We start from the raw sequence: 23,671 nt of genomic DNA, 5'->3' as shown, positions 1-23,671 counted from the left end.
CACTCTTTATTCCACTCCCTCCCCCCAACCAAATGGTCTACAGCCATGCTGTCCAATTTGGAAGCCACTAGTCACATGTGGCTATTGGGCACTTGAAATATGTCTGAGCTGAGATGTGCTGTAAAGGTAAAATACATGCTAGATTTTGAAAACTTACTACAAAAATGCAAAGCATCTCATTAATAATTGTTTATGTTGGTTACCTGTTGAACTAATATTTTGGATATTTAGGGTAAATGAACTCTATTATTAAAATTAGTGTCACCTGTTTGTTTTCACTTCTAAAAGCAACTATTAGAAAATTTAAAATTGCATTTGTGGTTTGTACTGTATTTCTATTGGACAGTGTTCTACACAGTCTACAACAGCAATTTTCAAACTGCCGCACAGCAGAATCATGTGGGGAGTTTAAAAAAAAACCAATGTGCACGCTGCACCCCAGACTTATTAAATCAGAAATCTCTAGGGAGAGAGGGCCAGGCATCAGCATGTTTTAAACACCCCAGGTCATTCCAGTATGTAACCAAGGCTGAGAATCTGTGGAGTAGAGACCCGGAGAAGGGTTAATAGTGAAAATAGCACTAAAGGTCCAGGAATTACCACAATTGGGTATGCCCATTTCCTTTACAAACGACAGAAAATAGGGGCTCCTTGAAGTACCCTCTGCCTTCACTGAGATGCACACCTCCCCCACCCACAGAGCGCAGCTGTGAGCCTGGAGGTGTGGGAGGAGCACAGAGCAGCTGTTCCCTCCCCTGAGCCAGAAGACACCAGGGATCTCAACACTGGGGGTCAGGCTGGCTGGACCTCTCTTCCTTTCGCAGTTTCTGCCCTAGTACTTGGTAGAACAAAGTGCAATAAAACCTAGCAAGCTCCTAAATATTCCGTTTGTGGGGCTGGATCAAGGCAAAGCACTTCCGCAGTGGCTTGCAGTGGAAACATGTTTTGGAGGCATCTAGCAGTAACATCCACCACCCCCAGAGGTTCCTCACCGGAGCTAGGATTCCCAGCTACTTCGTGGCTCCACACATGGCCGTGTTCTCTGGCTCTGGACTCAGAATTAGGGAGCAAAGCCAAGATCCGTTGCACTTCCACTGAGTTTTGAAGTGTTGTTTGGGAAAGTGGTTCTTGGTGGAGCAAGATAGGAGGTTTCAATGGCTGCTTGTGTTACTTGACACAACACAGATACAGTGAGATGAGCCGCAGCCTTGTTCATGCAGTGCCATAACTCACTCTGGCATCATCAGAGAATAAACCTGTCACCTGAGTGCATTTTGTAGCCATTTGAGACGAGCTCATCAAAGCACCATATTACCCTACGTTTAAACAATTTTGAAAACTTTTCTAAACTGCAGATCACTCCTTTGACTTCTAAGATAGCAAATACCAAATAGTAATTAATATTTTAAAAGGAAGAGGCATTCCAAACCAGGGGGATAAAAAATTCTGAACAAAAGCCTCTAGCAAACTTGTTCCCTCCCTCCTCTCCTTTCCTTATTGAGTGCGGACTCTAGGTAGGAAGTAGGCCTTGTCTTCACGGAATTTAGGAGCTAATAGAGGGAGAAGACGTCAAAGTAAATGGGAGAGAAAACATATAGGGTCTATGATTGAAGACAAGACCTCTCTTTCCCTTTTGTCCCTTTCTTCCTTCCTTTTTTTTGTTTTTTTTTAAATTTTTTTGTTTGCGGTACGCGGGCCTGTCACTGTTGTGGCCTCTCCCGTTGCGGAGCACAGGCTCCGGACGCGCAGGCTCAGCGGCCATGGCTCACGGGCCTAGCCGGTCCGCAGCATGTGGGATCTTCCCGGACCGGGGCACGAACTCGTGTCCCCTACAATGGCAGGCAGACTCTCAACCACTGCGCCACCAGGGAAGCCCCCTCTTCCTTTCTTTATTGCCGTGTGTGTGTGTGTACACACGTATATGTGCTTATAGATGTATGTATCCGGTAACTTACAAAGATACATACAGAGCAAGGTAAAAAAGAAATGTGGAAATTTGGAGAAGGAAATTTGAAAGCAAAAACATGATGGAAGTCAGAATTAGTCAAAAAAATTATACTCCTGAAGTCTTGTCTAAGTAACTGAATGTGGGCCACAAGTTTGGATCTGACTTCCCAGCACCCAGTGCAAAGAGGAATACACACCAGTTGCATAATTTAGTCTTTGGAAGATTAAAACTAATGAGTTGCCAAGAAACCTCATGGATTAGGGTGCAGTGTCATGACAAGGCGCTGTGGGATGTACTCAGCAATGTCCTCAAGAGCATCTCCCATTGCACCGAGGAGTTCTGTAGGGCATGATGGGAGCCTGTAGGGTTTGGAGAAAACAGAAAAGATAGAATATTAAATTCTGGCTGGAGCTAAACTTTCTGCTAGGATTGAGCTGGGTTAGTCTGAGTCTCTACCTATAATTTTCTGTAGTTTGATATTCTATTTTAAATGCTGAGCTAGGGGTATGCACTGGAGGTTATGGGAGTGGAGAGGGATACTCACTTCTGCCTCCACTGGAGAAGTGTGGGCTGTTGCCAGAGACCTGGAGGAGATGTTGCCCATGGAAGGATACACTGTGAGTTGTCCAGGGGAAAAAGGCGGGGAAGGCATTGAGAGAACAGCACGAGTGGGGCACAGAGGTATAGAAAGTGCCCATAGGGAGCTACGGGCAGCTTGGCACTGGATAAGTATGAAATATGAGGCAACGTAGGGTGGGGGGGAGGGCTGGAGAAGCAGGCAAGGGCAGACTGTGCCCGTCTTCCGTGCTCTGGTAAGGAATGTGGCTTTGCTCTGTGGAGAGATACTGAGATGCCACTGAAGGGATTTAGGCAGGGGAGTTGTATCTGCTATCGATAGCATTCATGCTGCACAATGAATCTCCCCCAAACTCGGTGGCCTAATAACAATCACACATTCTTGCACACAGATCTGAGTCTGTGAGGGGAGGGTGGCCGTGCTTCAGGGTGGCCCTGTGTGAGGCCCAGACTGAAGCCAAAACAGCCACCCAAAGTTAGCTCTTTTCCCCGTGAAGTGTGGAAGTACAAGAGGGTGAGTTCTCACCAGAGAAGGGTTACACCCTCAGGTGCACCCACTCTCCAGTAGAAAAGCAAGTCCTGTGGCCAAGCACAATATCATCAAGAGAGGATAAACTCTGCCCCCCTCAGTGGGAGCTACTGCAAAGTTGCATGGCAGAGATGGTATGAATTATACAGGGAGGTTGTGAAGAATTATGAACAATGATTCAATCTACCTTAGGGGGGACGCAGCTGGACTTGACTTTTTAGGTAGTTCACTTGGGCAGTTCTGTGGAAACCAAATTCGAGACAGGTGATACTGAAGTCAGATGGACCCGTGAGGATGGTCAGGTGAGACCTAGTGAGAATCTGGGTTGGACGATTAGTGAGCTGTGATGGAACAGTTAGTTCAAAACAACAAATGAGGTAAAACCGTCAGGACCTAATGACTTAGAGTCATTTATGGCTGGTTTTGAGCTACCTCCATTCACTGTACACAGAGTCCACTGCTAAGGTTTGCATATGAAATTGTTAGTTGCCTATCCAATATTTGTTTTCTTATTTCTTATTAAAACAACTTTGATTTTACTTGTGGCATTGATATGCTTAACTTAAAAAAATTACCTAGCTTCACTTGAAGCTGCGAGGTGGTCAGATGGCAAACCCGGGCTATTAGGATATAAGTGAGATTCACTGGGTCATATTACCAGGAGAACTTGTGCCATCTGCTTCTACCTTCTTCCTGCCTCAAATGTAGATGGATGGCTGGAGCTCCATGTATAAGCAGACGCCCACAGTTCAAACTCTTGTTGTTCAACGGTCACCAGTACTAGAGGATGCTGGGTGCGGGGGACCATGGGTCAATGTGATGAGGCCATCTGTCTGCTAACTGGTACTTATTGAAGTTAGGCTTCTCCCTCCCAGAGAGATATATCATCCCTGATGATCGATCATGCTTGGATCCAAGGACCATCATCCTTGATGGTCACATTTCAAAGGGATGGCTCCCAGGTCCTTGAGAAAGAATTCCTGGGTGGTAAAACTGGTGAGAAGCTGGGAGATGATCGACAGTTCAAGGGTGCAGAGAAAGAACTGACAATGGAAAGTTTTCTAAAGTAAATGTTCTACGTAAAGGGAGGTCAGGGACCTTTGGTCAGGAAGAAACCTGTCTGAAGTGTAGTCAAGCTGAGGGGAACTTGAAGGCCATCTAGGTCAGAGGGCAATACCACCTTGCAGGCTGTCCGGGAAGTCTGGTCTCAGAAGTCCTCAAGTGATCATTTCTTAACAGGTGGCAGCTTTATCAGGGGACACACACTGACCAGCTGGTAAGGATCTCTGACTTAGATTCTCATCCTACTGGATGGAGATGATTGCCTCTGCACTCCGGTTTTCTGAAGCCCCCTGGGGGCAAATCCCTGCAGTTTTCTGACCCTGTCTCCATCCTGGAGAGGAGAGGATTCACCTAAGTGACATGCCAGGACCAAATACATCCAATTCTTCAGGCAAAACAACACGTTTTCAGCTCAGAGATGATTCCATGCGACTTCGTGTGAGAGTAGAACTGGGGAGGGGAAGGGACTCTTGTAGCCCAAAGTTAGTACTCAGGGACACAGAGTACCCCTTCCAGAAATTACCATCATAAACAGCCAAGGCAGTAATACAGGGCAGCCTGCGGCACAGAGGAAAATGAAAATCTCCTTGGCTGGCATTTCAGCTTGTCTAAGGGGCCGTGCTTTGCTCAGAGGGGAGATGACTGTGCTGACCTTAAAATCCAGGCTTCGGGAAGCAAGAGATGAAGGTTTTTGTTTTTCCCTTAATTAAGGCTTTGGTGTTTTGCAAACAAAAATAGAAAAGATTCAGAACCTCCCCTTAAGCTTCGTTACAAAGTCGTTGATTTTTAGAAAAGATAAAGGCCTTGGGTGAGCGTAGGGGTGGATGGTCCCTAAAGAGTATTGCCCAGAAGCCTCTTTTTCCCCTTCTTAGAGTATAGGGGTTTTCTTAAACGTTCCTTCCCCAAAGCCCTCCCCCCTTGCTTTTGCCATCGACCTCTTCTTCCATTCTCCAAAGTACAGTCAGACGGTTACCCTTCAGGTCCTGCTACGCATCTTTCCTGAACCCCAATTTCTCAAAATACCTCGCAGCTGTTTCCCCTGCCCGGTGACGAGCCTGGCGTGCAGGGGGCGGAGGGAGCTGCTTCTGCCACATGGTGGCGCGCGCGCGCCTCCCAAAGACCGAGTGTCACAGCTTCTTATACTTCTCCCCCTCCCACCCCACCCCGACCTGCGCCCGGGCGCTGAAGAAGCCGCGCCCACGGCCTTGCCCGGCGGGACAGCGCACAGCGCGCTTCGGGATCCCAGCGGGCGGGCGAGCGGCTGCAGCAGCTTGCAGCCCGCGCGGGAGGTGTGGCCGGCTGCGGGCTGCCCCGGCTTCAGGCTCCTCCTCTTGCCGGTCCAGCCTTTAAACGCCCCCCTCCCCCGCCCCCACCGCTCGGCGCTGCAAATCCTAGGCTTCCCCCAGCAGCCTGGGAGCGGCAGCGGGCGCAGCAAAGGCTGCAGGAGGAGCGCAGCCGGCCGGCTGCGCCAGTCCCTCGGGCAGCGGCGGCGGCGGCGCTGGATTAGCTCCCGAGGTGCCGCGGAGCCCGGCGCTCCCCGGCGGGGCTAGGAGAGGAGAGAAGCGGGGGCTGCAGCTGGGCAAGGGGGAGGAAAGTGAGCGTGTGTGAGTGCGTGTGTGCCAGAGTGTGGGGGGCGACAGGCTCGAATTAGGGCGGCAGAGAGGGCAGGGGAACCAGGGTGCGGTCCCCTAGGGTCTCCCGCGGCGGCGCCAGCTTCACGGCGCCCCTCACCATGGACTTGCGCGGAGTTGGGATGTGCCTTGGCCGCAGCGCGCGGGTGGCTGACCGGCCCTGGGGGTGCGCGGGCGCGCGCACAGGGATGGCGAGGTAGGATGGCGGTCCAGCGCGACCCCTGCCGCCCCAACCCAGTGGCCTCCGGGCGGTGCAGCTGACTCGTTGGAGCGCACTGGGGTGTGGGCGGAGGCGGCCCAGCCGTGCCCGCGCCTTCGGGAGTTGCTTTGCCTCTTCCACCCACTCGCACCTGCCGTCTCGCGGATACCATGTCGAAGGCGGCCGGAGGCTCATCGGCGGCGGCTGCGGCGGCGGAAAGTTGTCCCCCAACCTCTGCCAGCCCGTCTGCGGCCACTGCCGTAGAGGACCTGTCCAAAGTGTCGGACGAGGAGCTGCTGCAGTGGAGCAAGGAGGAGCTGATCCGCTGCCTGCGGCGCGCGGAGGCGGAGAAGGTGAGCGCGATGCTGGACCACAGCAACCTCATCCGCGAGGTCAACCGTCGCCTGCAGCTGCACCTCGGCGAGATCCGCGGGCTCAAGGTGAGCGCCGGGCTCGGCGGGGCGGGGAGCCGGGCGCCGGGCGCCCTTGGGAGGTGGGACCAGGCAAACTTTCCCCCCTTCCGTCAACAGGTGATCTCCCCCGCCATTCTCCCTGTCAGCATCCCCTGCTCCCCTTCCCCAGCCCTTTGGAAACTTTTCCAAACTTTGTAGACGTTTGGTTCCCTCCTCTTCCCCCTATGGGGCGCACTAGCGTCGAGCTCGTGGTCCTCCGTGGCCGGAGGAGCGGGCGCCAAGGATGCTGAAAGGCTGGGAGGGGAGCGATGGGTACGCGGAAGCTTTAATTTTCCGGGAAGCCGGGAAAATCAGTGCTTTGGGGAGCCGGGTTACGGCCAGGCAGGGGAAAAAAAGAGCGAAGGAGCGAGTCCAGAGCATCTTTGCCCTTGGGGATCCGTGATACGATATGGCCGCTCTGGCGCCACGACTTTTCCGTGGGGCAGAGGGTGAGGAAAGGGCGCCGATGCAGGGAAGTGGTGCTGGCGGGGCGCCCAGGGTGAAGCCGCGGCGCCACCCTCGTAACTGGGCTATGTCGCATGGTGCAGAGGAGCTTACCTCTTCTTTCACATTCTGTTTTCTACCTGCTCCTATGCTTTCCTTTTCCTCGAGTTCGGCTGGCGTCGTCTGGCGTCGTCTGGGGTGGCCTGACCGCCCCATTTACCCCCAATTTGATTATAATTTCGTCTAGCTGGGAGGGGAAGGGCAGAGGGTCTCAGTTTAGGAAGCACAGGGTTTTGAAAGTGTACCTTAAGTGCTATCCAGTCATGGTTTCCTTTGGAGCCAATCCTCCCTCTTTGCTCTTAGGGGGAAAAAAAGAACAAAAGAAAAACAAAACAATAAAACCTCAACCCCCCACCACCTTTCTTTTCCCCTTGGAGTGTTCTGAGTGTGCCAGCAATGTGCCAGCCCGGCTGGCTGCAGCAGATGGGTGGCGGGGAACCGCCCTGCCCGAGTGTACCGCAAAACTTCCTCTCCTCACCGCTTGCACTGGTGCCTCCTGGTATGCCTTCCTCTCATTGTTCTTTTTTTGTTTATAGGAAGCCAGACACAAACGAAATCGCTGCAGGGACCTCGGGGAGCAAATTCCCGCAGGCACATGCTGTTCTTGTCCCCTTTCCACTCCCACCCCACTTCTCAGGCAGTAGACACTTTCTTAATTGCCTCAGCGGCTCCAGCCCTCGGATTCTGGGGCAAAGGGGAGTGGGAGGGGGAGAACTGCTAGATGCTCACCTGGGTGCTGAGCCCAGTGCAGGTGGAGAAGGCCCTCCCCTGAGGCTCCAGTTGACTGTCATATATAGTCCCTAGAGCAGATGCAGTTAGGAGGATCTCTTAGAAAAATCCCAAGCCTTACTCTCTCCTTTGGCTTAATTCGTTACTAACGGACTATTAAGTACCAGACTCTTGGATTAGAGGCAGGGTGGTGTAGGGGGAAGATCATCTCAGAGGTGGGTCTGCATCTAGAATCCTCATTTGGCCAGGAGGGTGAGCCTGGGTAATTTCTCAGAGCCTTATTTTACTCATCAATAAAATGCAAATCATAATAACCACCTCCTAGGGGGGTGTGACAATAAATTATAATTTAGGTGAAGGTTTAATTCTGGACTTGACTGCAAAAAATGGTAGTTATTGTCACCAGGAGATGATGCGTAAGTGTACGTAATGCCATGCATCTCCTGGATGTGGGTTTCCGTGGCAAAGCTGGACACAAATATAGTTCGTAACCCTCCAATTTAATCTTCTTTCATGGCTTGAACTATAATGCAACTTGGAAGAGTTTGTAATTAATTTCCTAGAGATTTTGATAGTATGGAGCATTGACATAAGAGCTTAGAAATACTTGGAAGTTCTTTTAGGTTGTGGGGGTCTGTGTGTGAGTGGTGTGGGGGAGGGGAGGACCGGGTCTTCATTCCAGTAACCTCATTTAGGGAAGTACCTATCAGGCCAGATAAGAGCGGTTACACCTCAAGTAAGAGTCTCCTTGTGGTCTAGATTCGTGACCTGGCATTAAAAGACTTTCCAGTCCACTTCCTTATCAAGTTCGGAAATGATGGGGGTTGGTTACTTTCTGATGCAGCCCCTTCTCCTCATTCCCATCATCCTGGGGCAGCCACATGGCGGCCCCTCCTAAGCCTCTGGCCAACTCTGAGGGGCAAGCCTTCTTCCTTCCCTTCCACATATCGGCTCAGAGCTTCCCTAGACTCCATAGTGATCCATAAATGTGATTGACTGAATAAGTGATAGTACATTTCACTTTATTTTTTTATTAATTTTTATTAGGGTATAGTTGCTTTACAATGTTGTGTTAGTTTCTACTGCACAGCCAAATGGATCAGCCATACGTGTACATATATTCCCTCCCTTTTGGATTTCCCTCCCATTTAGGACACCACAGTGCATTAAGTAGAGTTTCCTCTATACAGTATGTTCCCATCAGTTGTCTATTTTATACATAGTATCAATAGTGAGACTTAGAGAACAAATGTATGGATACCAAGGGGGAAAAGGAAAGAGGTGGGGTGGGAGGAAATGGGAGATAACGATAGTACATTTAAAATTTATTTTCATTTAATTGGAAGGAAGGGATTTTCTTTCTTTTTTTTTTTTTTTTGCCTCTGTTGGTTTGGGACTCTCAGCTGAAGACTGTAAATTTAGGGTAATTAAGGCCATAACACTTTTCTTTCTTATGCCTCTTTCTGTGAGCTGCCTTTGAAATTGCATCTAAATATTTTCAAGGCTTCTAGGTGGTACTGTGGCTGTGGACATTGGGGAATGGGAGCATCGTTCTTTTCCTTTGAGGGGCCTGTGACTCTGTCCAAGCACTGGCTGACTTGTTTGTGTTTAAACATTTAGGAGGTAGTGCAGAGTGGGAAAGAGAAAGGTTTTGGAGTCTGACAATTTGGGTAGCTTGGGCAAATAACCTTTTTGAGCCTCCGTTTTCTCATCTGCTAAATGGGGATATTATTTCCACTTGAGGTGTGAAGATTAAATGATACATAGATGAAGAAACCCCAGTGAGGTTAAATAGCTTTCTTAAGGTCACACAGATATGAAATGTTCCAAAGAAGCTGATTTTCTTTTCTTTTGGCTAGTTGACATTCTCTGGTTAGAATGTGTCATCCTAAAAGGGGTTGGAGAAAGGAGATTCCGGTTAGGGTGCTGCTGTTGAAAGGGATGGATTCCTGAGAACCATGTTCGTGCACTTTTGAGCATATACCAACACCCAGACTGCTCTGGCCTGGAATTTTCTGGGGGCGGGGGCGGGAATTGGGGGCAATTCAATCTCTATGGATTTTTTATCTGCAGCACATTAATTTTCTTCCTCGCTCGCCAACACACCAATTCTCCATCCTGCAATGATGGAAAAATAACAAATTAAAACAATTCTTTAACCACAGTTATAGTACTTGAGAATCTTATGTATGAAATTTGGGATGATATGAATTTCGGGTGATTATGGATTTAATCTTTTAAAAGCCCCCTTTAGACAGATGGGCAACATCCAGTAGCCTGCTGCAGTGTTAAAAAAGACACTGTTTTGAAAAAGACAGCCCAAGTCTTACAGTGATAGATTTGAAAAAACTAGCTCACAAGGTTATTATCAAGCTGGTTGCTTAGCTGTTCATTAGAAGGCAGAGGAAATAGCTCATAATTGGAGAGTAAATAATATTTGCAAGAATAATAACGGAAAAAAAGGAACTGTGATAAAACTGAATGGGCTAATACACGCCCCTTCTACCCCAACTAGAGTTCTGAGAAGTACAGTTGACACTTGAAAACACAGGTTTGAACTGCACAGGTCCACTTTTACAGGGATATTTTCACTACTAAATACTGCAGTGCTACTATCTGCTGGTGGTTGAATCCATGATTGTGGATCTGGTGTACGGAGGTCCGACTATAAGTTACATGGCTTTTCAACTTGGCCAGGTGTCAGCACCACTAATCCCCAGTTTGCTCAGGGGTCAACTGTATATATTTCACTCCATTTGGGAAGGAGCCCATGGTGGCACAAGTCCTATTTACTTCCCAGTTCTGGGGAAAACAGGAATAGTTGTAGGATACTCAAAGGGGATATTTTCACATGGAAATTCAGTTAGATGAAGAAGAACATGACGAACTTTCTATGAAATGGGAGGATTAAGCTAAATGTGGAAGAATTTTTGAAGCTGAGAATGATTTTTCTTTTAACATCTTTTTTTTTTTATTTTTGCGGTACACGGGCCTCTCACTGTTGTGGCCTCTCCTGTTGCGGAGCACAGGCTCCGGATGCGCAGGCTCAGCGGCCATGGCTCACGGGCCTAGCCGCTCTGCGGCATGTGGGATTTTCCCGGACCGGGGCACGAACCCGTGTCCCCGGCATCGGCAGGCGGACTCTCAACCACTGCGCCACCAGGGAAGCCCTAACATCTTTATTGGAGTATAATTGCTTTACAATGGTGTGTTAGTTTCTGCATTATAACAAAGTGAATCAGCTCTACGTATACATATAGCCCCATATCCCCTCTCTCTTGTGTCTCCCTCCCACCCTCCCTATCGCACCCCTCTAGGTGGTCACAAAGCACCAAGCTGATCTCCCTGTGCTATGCAGCTGCTTCCCCCTAGCTACCTGTTTTACATTTTGTAGTGTATATATGTCCATGCCACTCTCTCACTTTGTCCCAGATTACCCTTCCCCCTCCCCGTGTCCTCAAGTCCATTCTCTACATCTGCGTCTTTATTCCTGTCCTGCCCTTAGTTTCTTCAGAACCATTTTTTTTTTTAATTCCATATATATGTGTTAGCATATGGTATTTGTTTTTCTCTTTCTGACTTACTTCACTCTGTATGATGGATTCTAGGTCCATCCACCTCACTGCAAATAACAATTTCATTTCTTTTTATGGCTGAGTAATATCCCATTGTATATATGTGCCACATCTTCTTTATCCATTCATCTGTCGATGGACACTTAGGTTGCTTCCATGTCCTGGCTATTGTGCTGCAGTGAACATTGTGGTACATGACTCTTTTTGAATTATGGTTTTCTCAGGGTATATGCCCAGTAGTGGGATTGCTGGGTCATATGGTAGTTCCATTTTTAGTTTTTTAAGGAACCTCCATACTGTTCTCCATAGTGGCTGTATCAATTTACGTTCCCACCAACAGTGCAAGAGGGTTCCCTTTTCTCCACACCCTCTCCAGCATTTATTGGTGTAGATTTTTTGATGATGGCCATTCTGACCAGTGTGAGGTGATACCACATTGTAGTTTTAATTTGCATTTCTCTAATGATTAGTGATGTTGAGCATCCTTTCATGTGTTTGTTGGCAATCTGTATATCTTCTTTGAAGAAATGTCTGCTTAGGTCTTCTGCCCATTTTTGGATTGGGTTGTTTGTTTTTTTGATATTGAGCTGCATGAGCTGTGAAGCTGAGAATGATTAATTTTGTTTAGCATTATTTTCTCGGAATATCCACAGCTTCTGATTTCCCATAAAGCACCAGTGTCAAGGAACAATTTATTCTCTTATTACTACAGACTCCAACACAGCAGGGCTAGCTGAAAACGACAATAAGAAATCTTTTCTCAGTAGCTAGAGCTGTATCCTGTTTTGGCCATAGGCCTAGCGCTTTAAAGGGCTGGTCAGTCCATAAACACATATTAAGCATTCATTGTATGCAACACACCAAATCAAGTGTGTCAGTTATGCAAAGAAAGACATTGGAATGTACTCTGCCCTCCAGAAGCTAAGGTAACCTACATTAGAAAAGAAAGAAAGAAAAAAAAAGATGCCCAATGAGTGCTCTAAGGAGTGTGTCTTACAGGCGTTGAGCAGTGAATGGGATACTTTAGTCATTCATTCAAGCCTGGCGCTGCTGCACACCAGATGCTGTTCTAGGGCTGGTGGAGTCTTATCAGAGCAATCTGTCCTCTTAGGTAAGTCTATAGAAGGCAGAAGATAGTATTTTCTAGTTGGAAAGTTAGACCTAATCAGGGTTCATAATTAGCTGCTTCACAATTAGAGGGAGCTAAAAGTAGAAAGGCAGGAAGAAAGCCTTGTAGGCCTGGCCCAAGGGTTTATTCATTTTCCTTGGCAAAGGGGAGGCAATGGGGGTTTAGGGGCAGGAGAGACACTACCTGCAGGGAGAGTTTTTGACGATCAGTCTGGCCAGAGAGAGCTTGGATTGGAGTGAGCAAGGGAAGTTAGGGGCTGGGGTAGACCAAGGCAGGGAGGCCCGCTGGAGGCTTTTGGAAACAGCCGGGCCTGAGGTCAGAGAGTGGCACTGAGAAGCAAAAGGACTAGATGGGCATTAGACACAAGGATTGGTGATGCTAAGAGTTAGAATTGAGTTGAAAACTAAGCGGCACAGAGCCTCTTTCTCCTCAGGCCTTGAGAATCACTCCCACGTTAGGCCTCATGACTGCCAGGAGATTCCAGCTTGGCAGATTCCAGGGTGGCAGCTGTTTTATGGTTTATTTCCTAGTCAATATCAGGGGGAAGTGTTGGAATCAACCTGAGTTTGGGAGAATCAAGTCCCCTCTCTGAGTACCTCTAGGTCTGGATTGGATGACAGTCACAAGACCAGAGATTTTCAGGCTTTGTGGAGTAAGGGAAATCTTAGGTAGCTGTCCTCTTTTCACCCCCCACCAAACTATGGTGCTTCAAGAAACAGCTACCCCCTTTACTATATGTGTGAATGGAGACTAAGTGGGGATTTCACAGTTAATTCTGAATTCCTTGGTTTCAGGTTTCTACAGTAGGATGCACAGCGGTGAACAGAAGAGACGGGTCTCCATTCTCATGACTCTGGTCTAGTGAGGATGGAGACTTGACTGATAGACTCAACCGTATGTGATTAGAAGTTGTAATGCAACAGAGGGGAAGTTGAAGGGCTCCTCGCAGAGCATAGATCAGTGGTCAGGGATGGCTTCTATGGGGAAGTGCCGTAAAGTGAGAAACAAAGATTGTGTAGAGGCTGGGGGAAGCTTTCCGAGTGAAAGAGCGGAAGGGCTTGTCCCTTGGGCCCTGAGGCCAGGCCAGCATGGGTGGGGCTCTGTGCATGATGGGGAGGGATGGTCTCACCTTGTCCACTGCCACCATGGGTAGCCGCCACCATCATCTCCCTCTCCCTGGACTAACCTTGTAGCCTCCTACCTGGTCTTCCAGCTTCCACCTTATCCTGTCTCTCTCTCTTCCAGTCACCCGCCTCCTTCCATCCCCCAGCCGTCTATTTTCTGCACAGAATGATGGTGCAGAATGAATCACATCATGTCTAGTCCTCTATCCTCAGCTCGTCAACAGGCCAAAGTCTTCCTGTGGCTGATGAGGCCCACATTATCTACCTAGCCCTGGTGCCCACCCACTTGCACCTCACCTCCCAGACCTCCTTCCCAGCGCTGCCCGCCCTTGCTCACTCCGCTTTAGGCCCACTGGCCTTGCTGCAACTTGAGCCACATCTGTCTTGGGGCTTTTACACTTGCCTTTCGCTCTGCCTGGGATCATCTTCCAGCAAATGTTTGTGCCTTTATTTCACCCAGGTCTTTGCTCAAATGTTTTCTTTCTCTGCAGAGGTGCCTTCTCTTAAAACATAGTATTTTTTAGCCTGCTTTAGTCTTTTTCCCAGCACTTTTCACTCTATGACATTATGTTCTATACTTGCTTTTTTGTTAGTCTTCCCTACCAGAATGAAAGCCATAGGATGGCAAGGGCTTTGCTGCGTCCTCTGATCTGTCCCTAGCACCTGGACAGGTACCTGGCACATAATAGATGCTTACTAAATATTCATGAATGAATCACCGTTCATGCTGGAGAAGTAGGCCAGTTAAGAGGATTGGGGTCCTTTTGAGACTTAAAGGATTTTGCACTTTATCCTAAGGGCAGTGAGACCCTTTTAAGGGTTGAAGCATGGGAGTGACAAGGTAAATTTCGGAGGTAGAGTTCAGGAGACGTGTTTGGCTCGGAACTGGGAGGTGAGGGAGAAGGAGGTGCCAGGCATAACCACAGGTTCTTATAAAGGGCGACAGGATGGGTGGAGGTGGCATTTGCTGAGAGGTGCGATTTGGGGGGAGGGGGGGAGTTTGAATATCACACAAGAACCTGAGTTCCAGGTGAGCTGCCTGGGAGCCGTGCAGGGAGGATGGCAAGTAGGGTTGGATGGGCAGGACTGAAACGCCACCAGGGGACAGTTTGCTGCTCGCTCATGCAGGGGTTGGGGCTGCTTCTCCGGGTCGTGGGCTGAACACCTAGGCAGTGTTTGTCGTTTGCGCTGATGAAAGGCCTGTTGCCTCAGAGCTTGTTAAGCCTTTCACAGATCACAAGCAGCCATCTTTCTTCCTTGAAGGTGGGGCAGGGAGCCTACTGATTTCCTGTTAATGAACCGGCTGCTCCCTAAAGACTGACTGGATGACCTTGGACAAGTGAAGCTTTGCGAGGTCCCGTTTCCCTGTCTGTAAAAGAACCATAATATCCCCTGAGGGTTTGGTGAAAAGTAGATGAGATAATGCAAGTAAAGCATGGGGCAGGGAGCAGAATCAATACCCATTATTGTTAATTTTTTGGACAGCTACACATCTGTAGCTTCCTCTCACCTTCTCCCTCCCTCCCCTATCATCACAGAGAATTCACCCATTCCAGGCTCCCTGGCTCCCAGAAGTCTGAGCCTGGTGTCGCCTCCCACGCATACCTGGCTTGAATGGCTGTGTGTCTCTTTTCAGGATATTAACCAGAAACTCCAGGAGGACAACCAGGAACTGAGGGACCTCTGCTGTTTCCTGGATGACGACCGGCAGAAGGGCAAGAGGGTGTCCCGGGAGTGGCAGAGACTGGGCCGCTACACGGCGGGGGTGATGCACAAGGAAGTGGCCTTATACCTGCAGAAGCTGAAGGAGCTGGAGGTGAAGCAGGAGGAGGTGGTGAAGGAGAACATGGAGCTCAAGGAGCTCTGCGTGCTGCTGGACGAGGAGAAGGGCGCGGGCTGCGCGGGCAGCCGCTGCTCCATCGACAGCCAGGCCAGCCTTTGCCAGCTTGCCGCCACCACGGCGCCCTACGTGCGGGACGTGGGCGACGGCAGCAGCACTTCCAGCACAGGCAGCACCGACAGCCCGGACCACAAGCATCACGCGAGCGGCGGCAGCCCGGAGCACCTGCAGAAGCCCCGGGCCGAGGGCAGCCCGGAGCACTCCAAGCACAGGAGCGCCAGCCCTGAGCATCTGCAGAAGCCCAGGGCCTCCGCGACACCAGATCACCCCAAAGCCCTCAAAGGACCCAGCCCTGAGCACCACAAACCCTTGTGCAAGGGCAGCCCCGAACAGCAAAGGCACCCGCACGCGGGGAGCAGCCCCGAAACGCTGCCCAAGCACGTGCTGAGCGGGAGCCCTGAGCACTTACAGAAGCACAGGCCCGGGGGCAGCCCCGAGCACGCCAGGCACAGCGGAGGGAGCCCTGAGCATCTTCAGAAACACGCCGTCGGCGGGAGCCTGGAGCAGCTACCCAGAGCCCGGGGCACCAGCCCGGAGCACCTCAAACAGCATTACGGGGGGAGCCCCGATCACAAACACGTGGGCGGAGGCAGCGGTGGCGGCGGTGGCGGCGGCGGCGGCGGCGGCGGTGGCGGTGGCAGCAGGGAGGGCACCCTCCGAAGGCAGGCGCAAGAGGATCTGTCACCCCATCACCGGAATGTCTACAGTGGCATGAACGGTGGGTCAGTACGTGACGGGGAACCGCTTTGCTGGGGCCACTGGGTAGAGAGTTATGAATGATGCAAGGCTTTGCGGCCATGTTAGAAACTGCAGGCGCTAGTAAGGAGGCGGGTTGGGGAGAGGAGCACACGTTTGCCCCCAAATCATGATGTGTGTGTCTCCCACTCCATTTGTTCTATTTTATGCAGTTACCAGGTAGCCTGGAGAATATTGGGGAGGAGGGGGCAGGGGAAGGAGAGGAACGATAATTCCGTGGGACCCTGAGTAGTCAGGGTGAGATTTGTGGGCATTGAAGATAAAAATAGAACCAATCTAAGATTTCTCTATCTTGAACATTTTCCTGCTTGTGTGCAGTTTCCTACAAGGGCTCTCTTGGAACAGGTGACCAAAGGTTTTTGAGTTCAGCTAACAGCTTATGTGCAGAAAGAAATGAGTATTTATTATGAAAAACAATAACATTAAAAAAGAACTAGGGTGTCCTTAAACAGGCTTGACGCTGGGTTGCCTGAATGCCTGTAAATATGCCTTACTTTTCCTTGAGGATGTTCTCCATTGTGTTGGGGGCCTTAGCATGACTCTGTGACTTTCCTTTGCATCTGAAATGCATCAGATGATTTCTTTCCCTTTTCTTAAATATCTTTATTGGAGTATAATTGCTTTACAATGGTGTGTTAGTTTCTGCTGTATAACAAAGTGAATCAGCTATACATATATCCCCATATCTCCTCCCTCTTGCGTCTCCCTCCCACCCTCCCTATCCCACCCCTCTAGGTGGTCACAAAGCACCGAGCTGATCTCCCTGTGCTATGCGGCTGCTTCCCACTAGCCATCTATTTTACGTTTGGTAGTGGATATATGTCAGTGCTTGAGTAGCATGCCTTTTTACATGGCGAGTCATCTTTCTGGTTGTTTAAATATTCCCCTTTAAATGTACAGATGTGTTTGGACACTCCTTAGGTTTCCAAAGTGCAACATCCACTGCATTGGCTGAGGCAGCTCTAAACCGTTTGGAAGAGGTTTACTTTTCTGCATCTTTGTTATGAAACCACTTGAAACTCAAGAGAGGAAAAAAAAAAACTTAAAAGAATTGTGAGGGTCTTTTTTTATGTCAGCTGTGGCCGAGTTAGAACTAAAACGATTGGTTTTATGAAGTGGGGTTTCTGCATCCAAAATATCTGGGGTTTTTCACTTTATTCGAAAGCTGCTCCGGAGGCTATGTGCCAATTTTAGCAGTGACACGAAGGGGTAAATTTTCAATATTGTAGTTGGGGATTTACCTGTTGGATTCCATTTCACCCTCATCGTTTTCTCGTAGTGCTGAAAATTGACTCCTGAAGCTTGGCTTCTAATACGTCCAGTGTTTTAAGCACATATGGAACTAGAAAGAATGGGAAAGATCGGATGCTGTTGCTTTCTCTGTTACGTGCTGGGAGGTGAAAGCTGGGAGAAGCCAATTCACCTGTTGTGTTGAAGCCACCGGGCTGGCTGGGGCTTTTACTTTGTTGATGGCACCCTTCCCTCACTCTTTCCAGGAGACGCTGCCCTGATTGCTGTGGGCAGCCTCAGCTGTGCAGTTCTCACAAGAGATGAAAGTCATTTAAAAAGATATTTTGGTTGTGTTACTATCACAAGATGTGTCATCGGCCATGAAACTTGTCTTCAGGGGGTAATGTGTTAACAGGAAGGTAAAGTTAATGACTTTTCCACTTCTTGATTACTTTTTAATGAGCATGAGAAGTAAATGTGCACTATTTTGAGCAAACTTTTTATCTTGAACCAAAATAAAGATTACTTAAGGGCAGCTGGTTCACTTACAAAATGGTTCTTCTCCTTACAAAAAGGCTTACTTAAGTAAAGAACTTCTCTAATTTAATGAGTGATTTAACTTATAAGAAGGGATTTTAGGTGCAATTTTTAAGCAATTCTTTGTATAAAGTAAGGTCTGTCGCTAGATAGGGATGGCGTTAATCATTGAATCTTATTGCCTGGGTTCAGATAAATTTCATGGTCAGGCAAATGGTTTTTTAAAATTTAACAATTTTATTCAGTTAAAAATTTGATGTAACATAGATGCATTGTTTAGAATGACACTGTAGTTTAATTCTTGTGTTTACTTCGGGTTTTCTCATTCTTAAGTGACATCTTCTGACCGTGGATATCCTCACCAAAGTGTATTTGTAGTCCATCTGCATTGCATTTTTATTTCAATAATTAATTGGAAAATGAAGAGGCACGATGAGGTGTTTACGGATCATCAACCTATAAACTTGGGCCCTGGTAGCTTGTGTTTATCCCGCTGTTACAAATTAATTTTTGATATGGATAGTGAGACATGATTTTTTCATATTTTTAAATCCCCCCACACTCGGGTTGAATTATTGTCTTATAAACAGATAGGAACCAGCAGCAAGGTAAATCCCAAACTGCAAATTTGCTGAGTCATTTACAGAATCCTTCTGTGTGGGGTTGGTGTGAGAGGTGAGTGTTTTGGATGAGCCCTTGAATGTTTCTGCATTAACAAAAAGCAGGTGAAAGTTGTGAGGGGCTGTCTTGTGCGTTTTGGGAGGCGTAGCAGCATCCCGGGTTCTACCCATAAGCAACCCCCAGTTGTGACAATTAAAAGTGTCTCCAGATGCTACCAAATGTTCCTGGGGTAGGGAGTGGGCAAAATGGACTCTGATTCAAGATCACTGCTCTAGAGCAGCGTTTTTCAGCTTGGCTGCAGGCTAAAATCACTGGGCTGACTTTGAAAAAACACTGGTGCCTGGATCCCACACTCAGATGCACATTGAATTGGTCTGGTACTGGGCCTGGGCACGTTGTAAAAAGAGCCCTTCAGGTGATTCTAATGAGCAGACCAGGTGGAAACCATTGGCCGAGGTGCGTGGTTGTTGGATAAGATGGGCTGGTGTGAGGGAAGCTCTCAAACACCCAAGCGTCCTCCGAAGAAGAAAGTTCTTCTTTTCTTTTGCTGAACTCCAGGACCGAGAAGGACTGACGCCAGCAGGTACTGGAAAACGTCACCCCTCTCAACCCCAGACCAAGGCTATCTGATAATGTACTTCTTCAGGGGTATGGGTTGAAAATTTGAGTTTTTGGTGGGTGGGATTATTTGGTTAATTCGGGGAAACTCTGGCATATGAGTCGTTTAAGACGACCTTTTCAAGCCTTCACATCCCGCTGGACAAAGAAGCACAGGAGTTTGTAACCTATTTCCAGTGGATGTTTTTGGTGAATGTAGATCACGCGGCACCTGCAATCCTAACGAATATTTCCCACAAGAGAACCTGCATTTCAAATCTCCCAGTTTATAGGTTTTACCTTGAGTTTTAAGACGGCTTGTTATTCTCTGTTAATGAGTAAACGAAAGACGCTGATAACACAAAAATGGCCTTGTCTGCTAGGGGTGAGATAACCTATGTGTGGAAGAGCCCAGCAGAGTTTCTCTGAAGCAAGGCTGTCTGTGAATTAAGTAGTGGTGCACTACGGCATGAGAGATTGCTCTCATAAATCTTTTATTTTGCTTAGAGAAAGTCAGACCATCACTTATGAATGAATTTGGACAATAGAAATTGAATGTCTCTTGGGAGAAAAATGTCAGCAGTTAACAGTTATGGAAATCCTACAGAACTGATTTTAACTGAGGTCCTCTGAGTGTATTTTCTGTGTGTGAGCTGACACGTAGATGGTTAAAGAACTAGATAGTAGTTTTTGGTCTTCAATCTTCAGTATGGTAATTTGGTAGCCTTATATTCACTTTGATAGGACATCAATTTTAAGATGTTTTGGAAAAATCAATCGATTGTACTATACCTGTTTGTGCAAAGCATGTTGCATTCATCATAAGAATACATTTTGATTTAATGACATAGAATGCTTAATGTTGAAAATATAGTTTGAGATATTGCAAAATATCTAAGAGGTGAACTATTATTGGAAAACCTAGGTGGCTTAGAAAGGTAATTTCTAGTAGAATGTAAGGTTTTCAACTGCACTGGCAATAATAGCACAAAGCTATAAACATTCTTTAAATCTAGGGGACAATGTTAATCTTCTAAGGAGATTATCTCTATTATCTATATGCTGTGTGTGTGTATATATATTTCAGTAACTTTAATATTGCATGTGAACAATGCCAACTATTCAGTTGATTCTGTTTAGCAAACAAATCTTCAAGTGCCTTGGAATTCAGTCACATAAGCCCGTTGATGCTGTGAAGCCAGAGGAATCCCATTCCCCTAATTATGGTTGAGCCCTTTAGACCCAGTTGAAATCAATTAAACATTTCTATTTGGGGATCCATTGCAGGTTTTCAGAAGATACACATAATAGAAAAAATACCATTGAGTTAGTAATGCCTTTATCTTTTCAACTGAAATAACTCAGAAAAAACCTACCTTAGAACAGAATTAGGGTGAGTATTCCATTTCGTCAGATAACTCATTTTCACGAGTGTCAAGTGAGTACAGAAGCGGTGATTTGCTCTAAGCCTCTACGTTTACTCATAGTAATGATACCTTATTCTGGAGGCATCAGTGTAGTCAAGCTCCGCTGCTCAGAAGTAAGAATGTGAAGCCAAACTTTGCAAAAGCTTGAAAACAAAGTTTTACTTGCATAGCACCGTTGGGCCAGTGTGCTGCACTTTATGGACCTAGGCTCTAAAATTTCTCATTTTAGCCACTTCTGATGTTGAGAAACTCTGAAGCTAGATAGAACTGTGAGTCCCTACATTAAATGGCCCCAGGTGGCTTTTTTTTTTTTCAGTATCTACTTTTAATAGATTTTCAGTCACTTCTAGTACCAGCATGCTTCCGCAATATTCCTTGCTGCCCTCACCCGGCCTGGCTTTAACATCATATCCTCATCGTTTCTAATTTCTGCTCTGCTCTTTTTAATGGATGATCTAATGTGATTATCCATTTCCCTTGGGAAAATGGATAATCACACTGATTAGAACTGTGTTGAAAATAAGAGTAAGTGACCTTGAAGTATCCTTCTATGAGTAAAGTGCATGAGCTTTTGCGCACGGTACATGTGTCATGCATCTATCAGTTATTTGGGCTGAAAAAGTTTTTGCTTGTTTTCTGGGTCTTGACTATATTTCAGATAATTGAAGTATTTCTGTAATACAGGTGTCCCCTGCTTTACAAAAGTTTGCTTTACCAAGGACCCACCTTTGTACCTGTTTTCACTAACTGAAAGAAATCTAAAGCGGATTTTCAATTTTATGAAAAAGGTGAAAAGCAAAAAATAGCGTTCAGCATTTGTTTTGCAGTGAGCCCCTGTAGAGGCAGTGGATCCCCCGAGCAGGGAGAGTGGCACCGCCAAGCTCCTTCCCCGGGAACCACACTTAGCTTCAGGCCACCGTAGCTTTAAACTGTCTATGAGCACCTGTGCTTTATCTCGATTTCCTTTGTGCATCTGTTAGCCAGATGTGTCCTAAGGTAATTGCTGCTTTACTTTATCCCATTTCGGCTTACGAAAGGTTTCATAGGAACGCTCTCTTTCCGGTGCACTGGGGAACCTGTGTAACAACTCAGCTATTTTTGCTTCTTGGGTACTTTGGAACAATCAGGTTGGCCTTAGTACTACTTTAATGCATAATGTTTATGGTAAGCTTTGTGTACATTTGAAGAAAAATACTTATTTTTGAATTTGATTCTGGGAGATATTAAGAATAGTTTCATTTTTTGAAATGGGCTGATTTTCAAGGGTTCTAGGAAATTACAGATTCAGCATCGAGAGTAGGCCGTGGGGCACTTGCGAATACAGACATGAAATCTCAGCTCTAGTTTATACGTCTCTAATCTGCAAAAGAGTGAGGTTCAAGTTACTGCTGTTCCTGACATAAACTGCCTTCTCTTTAGAGTGTCATTCAAGAGTTTCCAATAGAAAGAGTGGCTCCTCTTTCTGAGACGAGGGATTCTTCAACAGCAGAGAAGCAGAAGAGGTGTTTAGAAATGACAAAATGGCAGAGGAACAGTAGCTTGCTTTATCATCTTTATAAAGGCAATACTAGTTTGTCCTTAAGATAAGACAATGACTGGGTTATTCACACACAGTTGGGTCCTTTACAGTTTTCATGTAACAAAGAGTTAAATGTATTATAGAGCTACTGTACTTGAATCGTTATGGAAGGGTACAAAAAGTCTTGGGATTTGGTCTTGGCCCTGGATTGAAATTAGGCACATATTCAATTACAGGTAAACGAAAACTTCGGGAATGATATTTTAGTTTTTTCCTTCTTCAGATCCTTAGTTATTTAGTCCTTCTGTGGGCTTTTCTATGAGACAGGATATGTTATGGGGAAAGGTTGGGTTGGGTGATTGCTCTGAATCTGTATTTCAGTTACTTGCTTCTCTCTCACGTACTGAGTGTTCTTGTATGCATATTTCATCAATTATTAAATGCATTGAAGACATTGAATGCCTTCATTTCAATTTCAGCTATATAAAGCAAAGTGGATCCTTACATTTAAAAATCTTGCAGACAAAATATTTATAGCCCCATTTTTGCCTACTGCTATGGTTGAGGGATAGAATGTTCTGGTTACCTTTTGATGATCAGAACTTCAAAGGCAGTCTCTGATGCTTCCTGAGTGAGTTGGTTTTTCTAGTCAGGTACATTCCTTCTTGATGATAAAGAAAGGTCTTCTGAAAGGGCTTCTCATCTTTCTTCCAATTACTGAGGGGTCTTTTGGCTGTCAGGGGCAACCCCTGATCTGGATGGTGTGCAGCTACAGCTTCCTGAGCGTCCATAATTGCTAGTTGTTTCAAAAAGGTTAAAAAGCATGAATTGCATTGGGGTGCATTGGGGGGCATAGATACATGAGTATGTATATATTTATTTGGTTAATTGAGAATGTCTATTTTTTTATTTTATTTTATTATTTTTTATTTTTTTTTTGTGGTACCCGGGCCTCTCACTGCTGTAGCCTCTCCCGTTGCGGAGCACAGGCTCCGGGCGCGCAGGCTCAGCGGCCATGGCTCACGGGCCCAGCCGCTCCGCGACATGTGGGATCTTCCCAGACCGGGGCACGAACCCGTGTCCCCTGCATCAGCAGGCGGACTCTCAACCACTGCGCCACCAGGGAAGCCCGAGAATGTCTATTTTAACGCTAAGAAATCAGGGCACTTTCTTTTTTTTTTCTTTTTTTTTTTTTTTTTGTGGTACACGGGCCTCTCACTGTTGTGGCCTCTCCCGTTGTGGAGCGCAGGTTCAGCGGCCATGGCTCACGGGCCCAGCCGCTCCGCGGCATGTGGGATCTTCCCGGACCGGGGCACGAACCCATGTCCCCTGCATCGGCAGGCGGACTCTCAACCACTGCGCCACCAGGGAAGCCCATGGGCACTTTCAATCATAACACTTGGAGCTGTAAAGTCCTCTACATTTTATGCACTTCAACCTTCCCATTTTCTGATTGAGAACATTGACTTCCAGAGATGTTCAGTGAATTACCCAAGGCCAATTGCCAGTTAGTAGAGGACTAGAGTCCCGCTGACTCCCAAGGAAAGGTGTCATTTTTATACAGAAGACATTTAATCTTCCAGACTTTCAAGGCACTTGATGTAGGGGTAATGTTAACAGTAAAGA

At 47.2% G+C, this 23,671-nt stretch overlaps 1 protein-coding gene across 9 annotated transcripts in view; it reads left to right on the top strand.

Annotated features, from left to right (window-relative positions):
* The first annotated feature begins 5,364 nt into the window (after positions 1–5,364).
* Positions 5,365–23,671, top strand: part of CCDC85A (coiled-coil domain containing 85A) — a 198,940-nt gene continuing 180,633 nt past the window's right edge. For 6 of the 9 annotated variants that reach the window (XM_030877279.3, XM_030877275.3, XM_030877278.3 and 3 more), the window contains exons 1-2: positions 5,365–6,385; positions 15,095–16,076. In XM_030877279.3, coding sequence (XP_030733139.2) covers positions 6,116–6,385; positions 15,095–16,076 — 1,252 coding nt within the window. In that variant the 5' untranslated portion in view covers positions 5,365–6,115. Of the gene's footprint in view, positions 6,386–15,094; positions 16,081–23,671 lie in introns of all 9 variants that reach the window. The other 3 variants (XR_011377911.1, XR_011377910.1, XR_011377912.1) reach the window with 1 other exon arrangement.

Source organism: Globicephala melas, chromosome 12, assembly GCF_963455315.2.
Source record: "Globicephala melas chromosome 12, mGloMel1.2, whole genome shotgun sequence".
NCBI classification, from domain to species: Eukaryota; Metazoa; Chordata; class Mammalia; order Artiodactyla; family Delphinidae; genus Globicephala; species Globicephala melas.
Note: the sequence above shows the minus strand (reverse complement) of the source record. Positions and strands in the feature narration are given on the sequence as shown.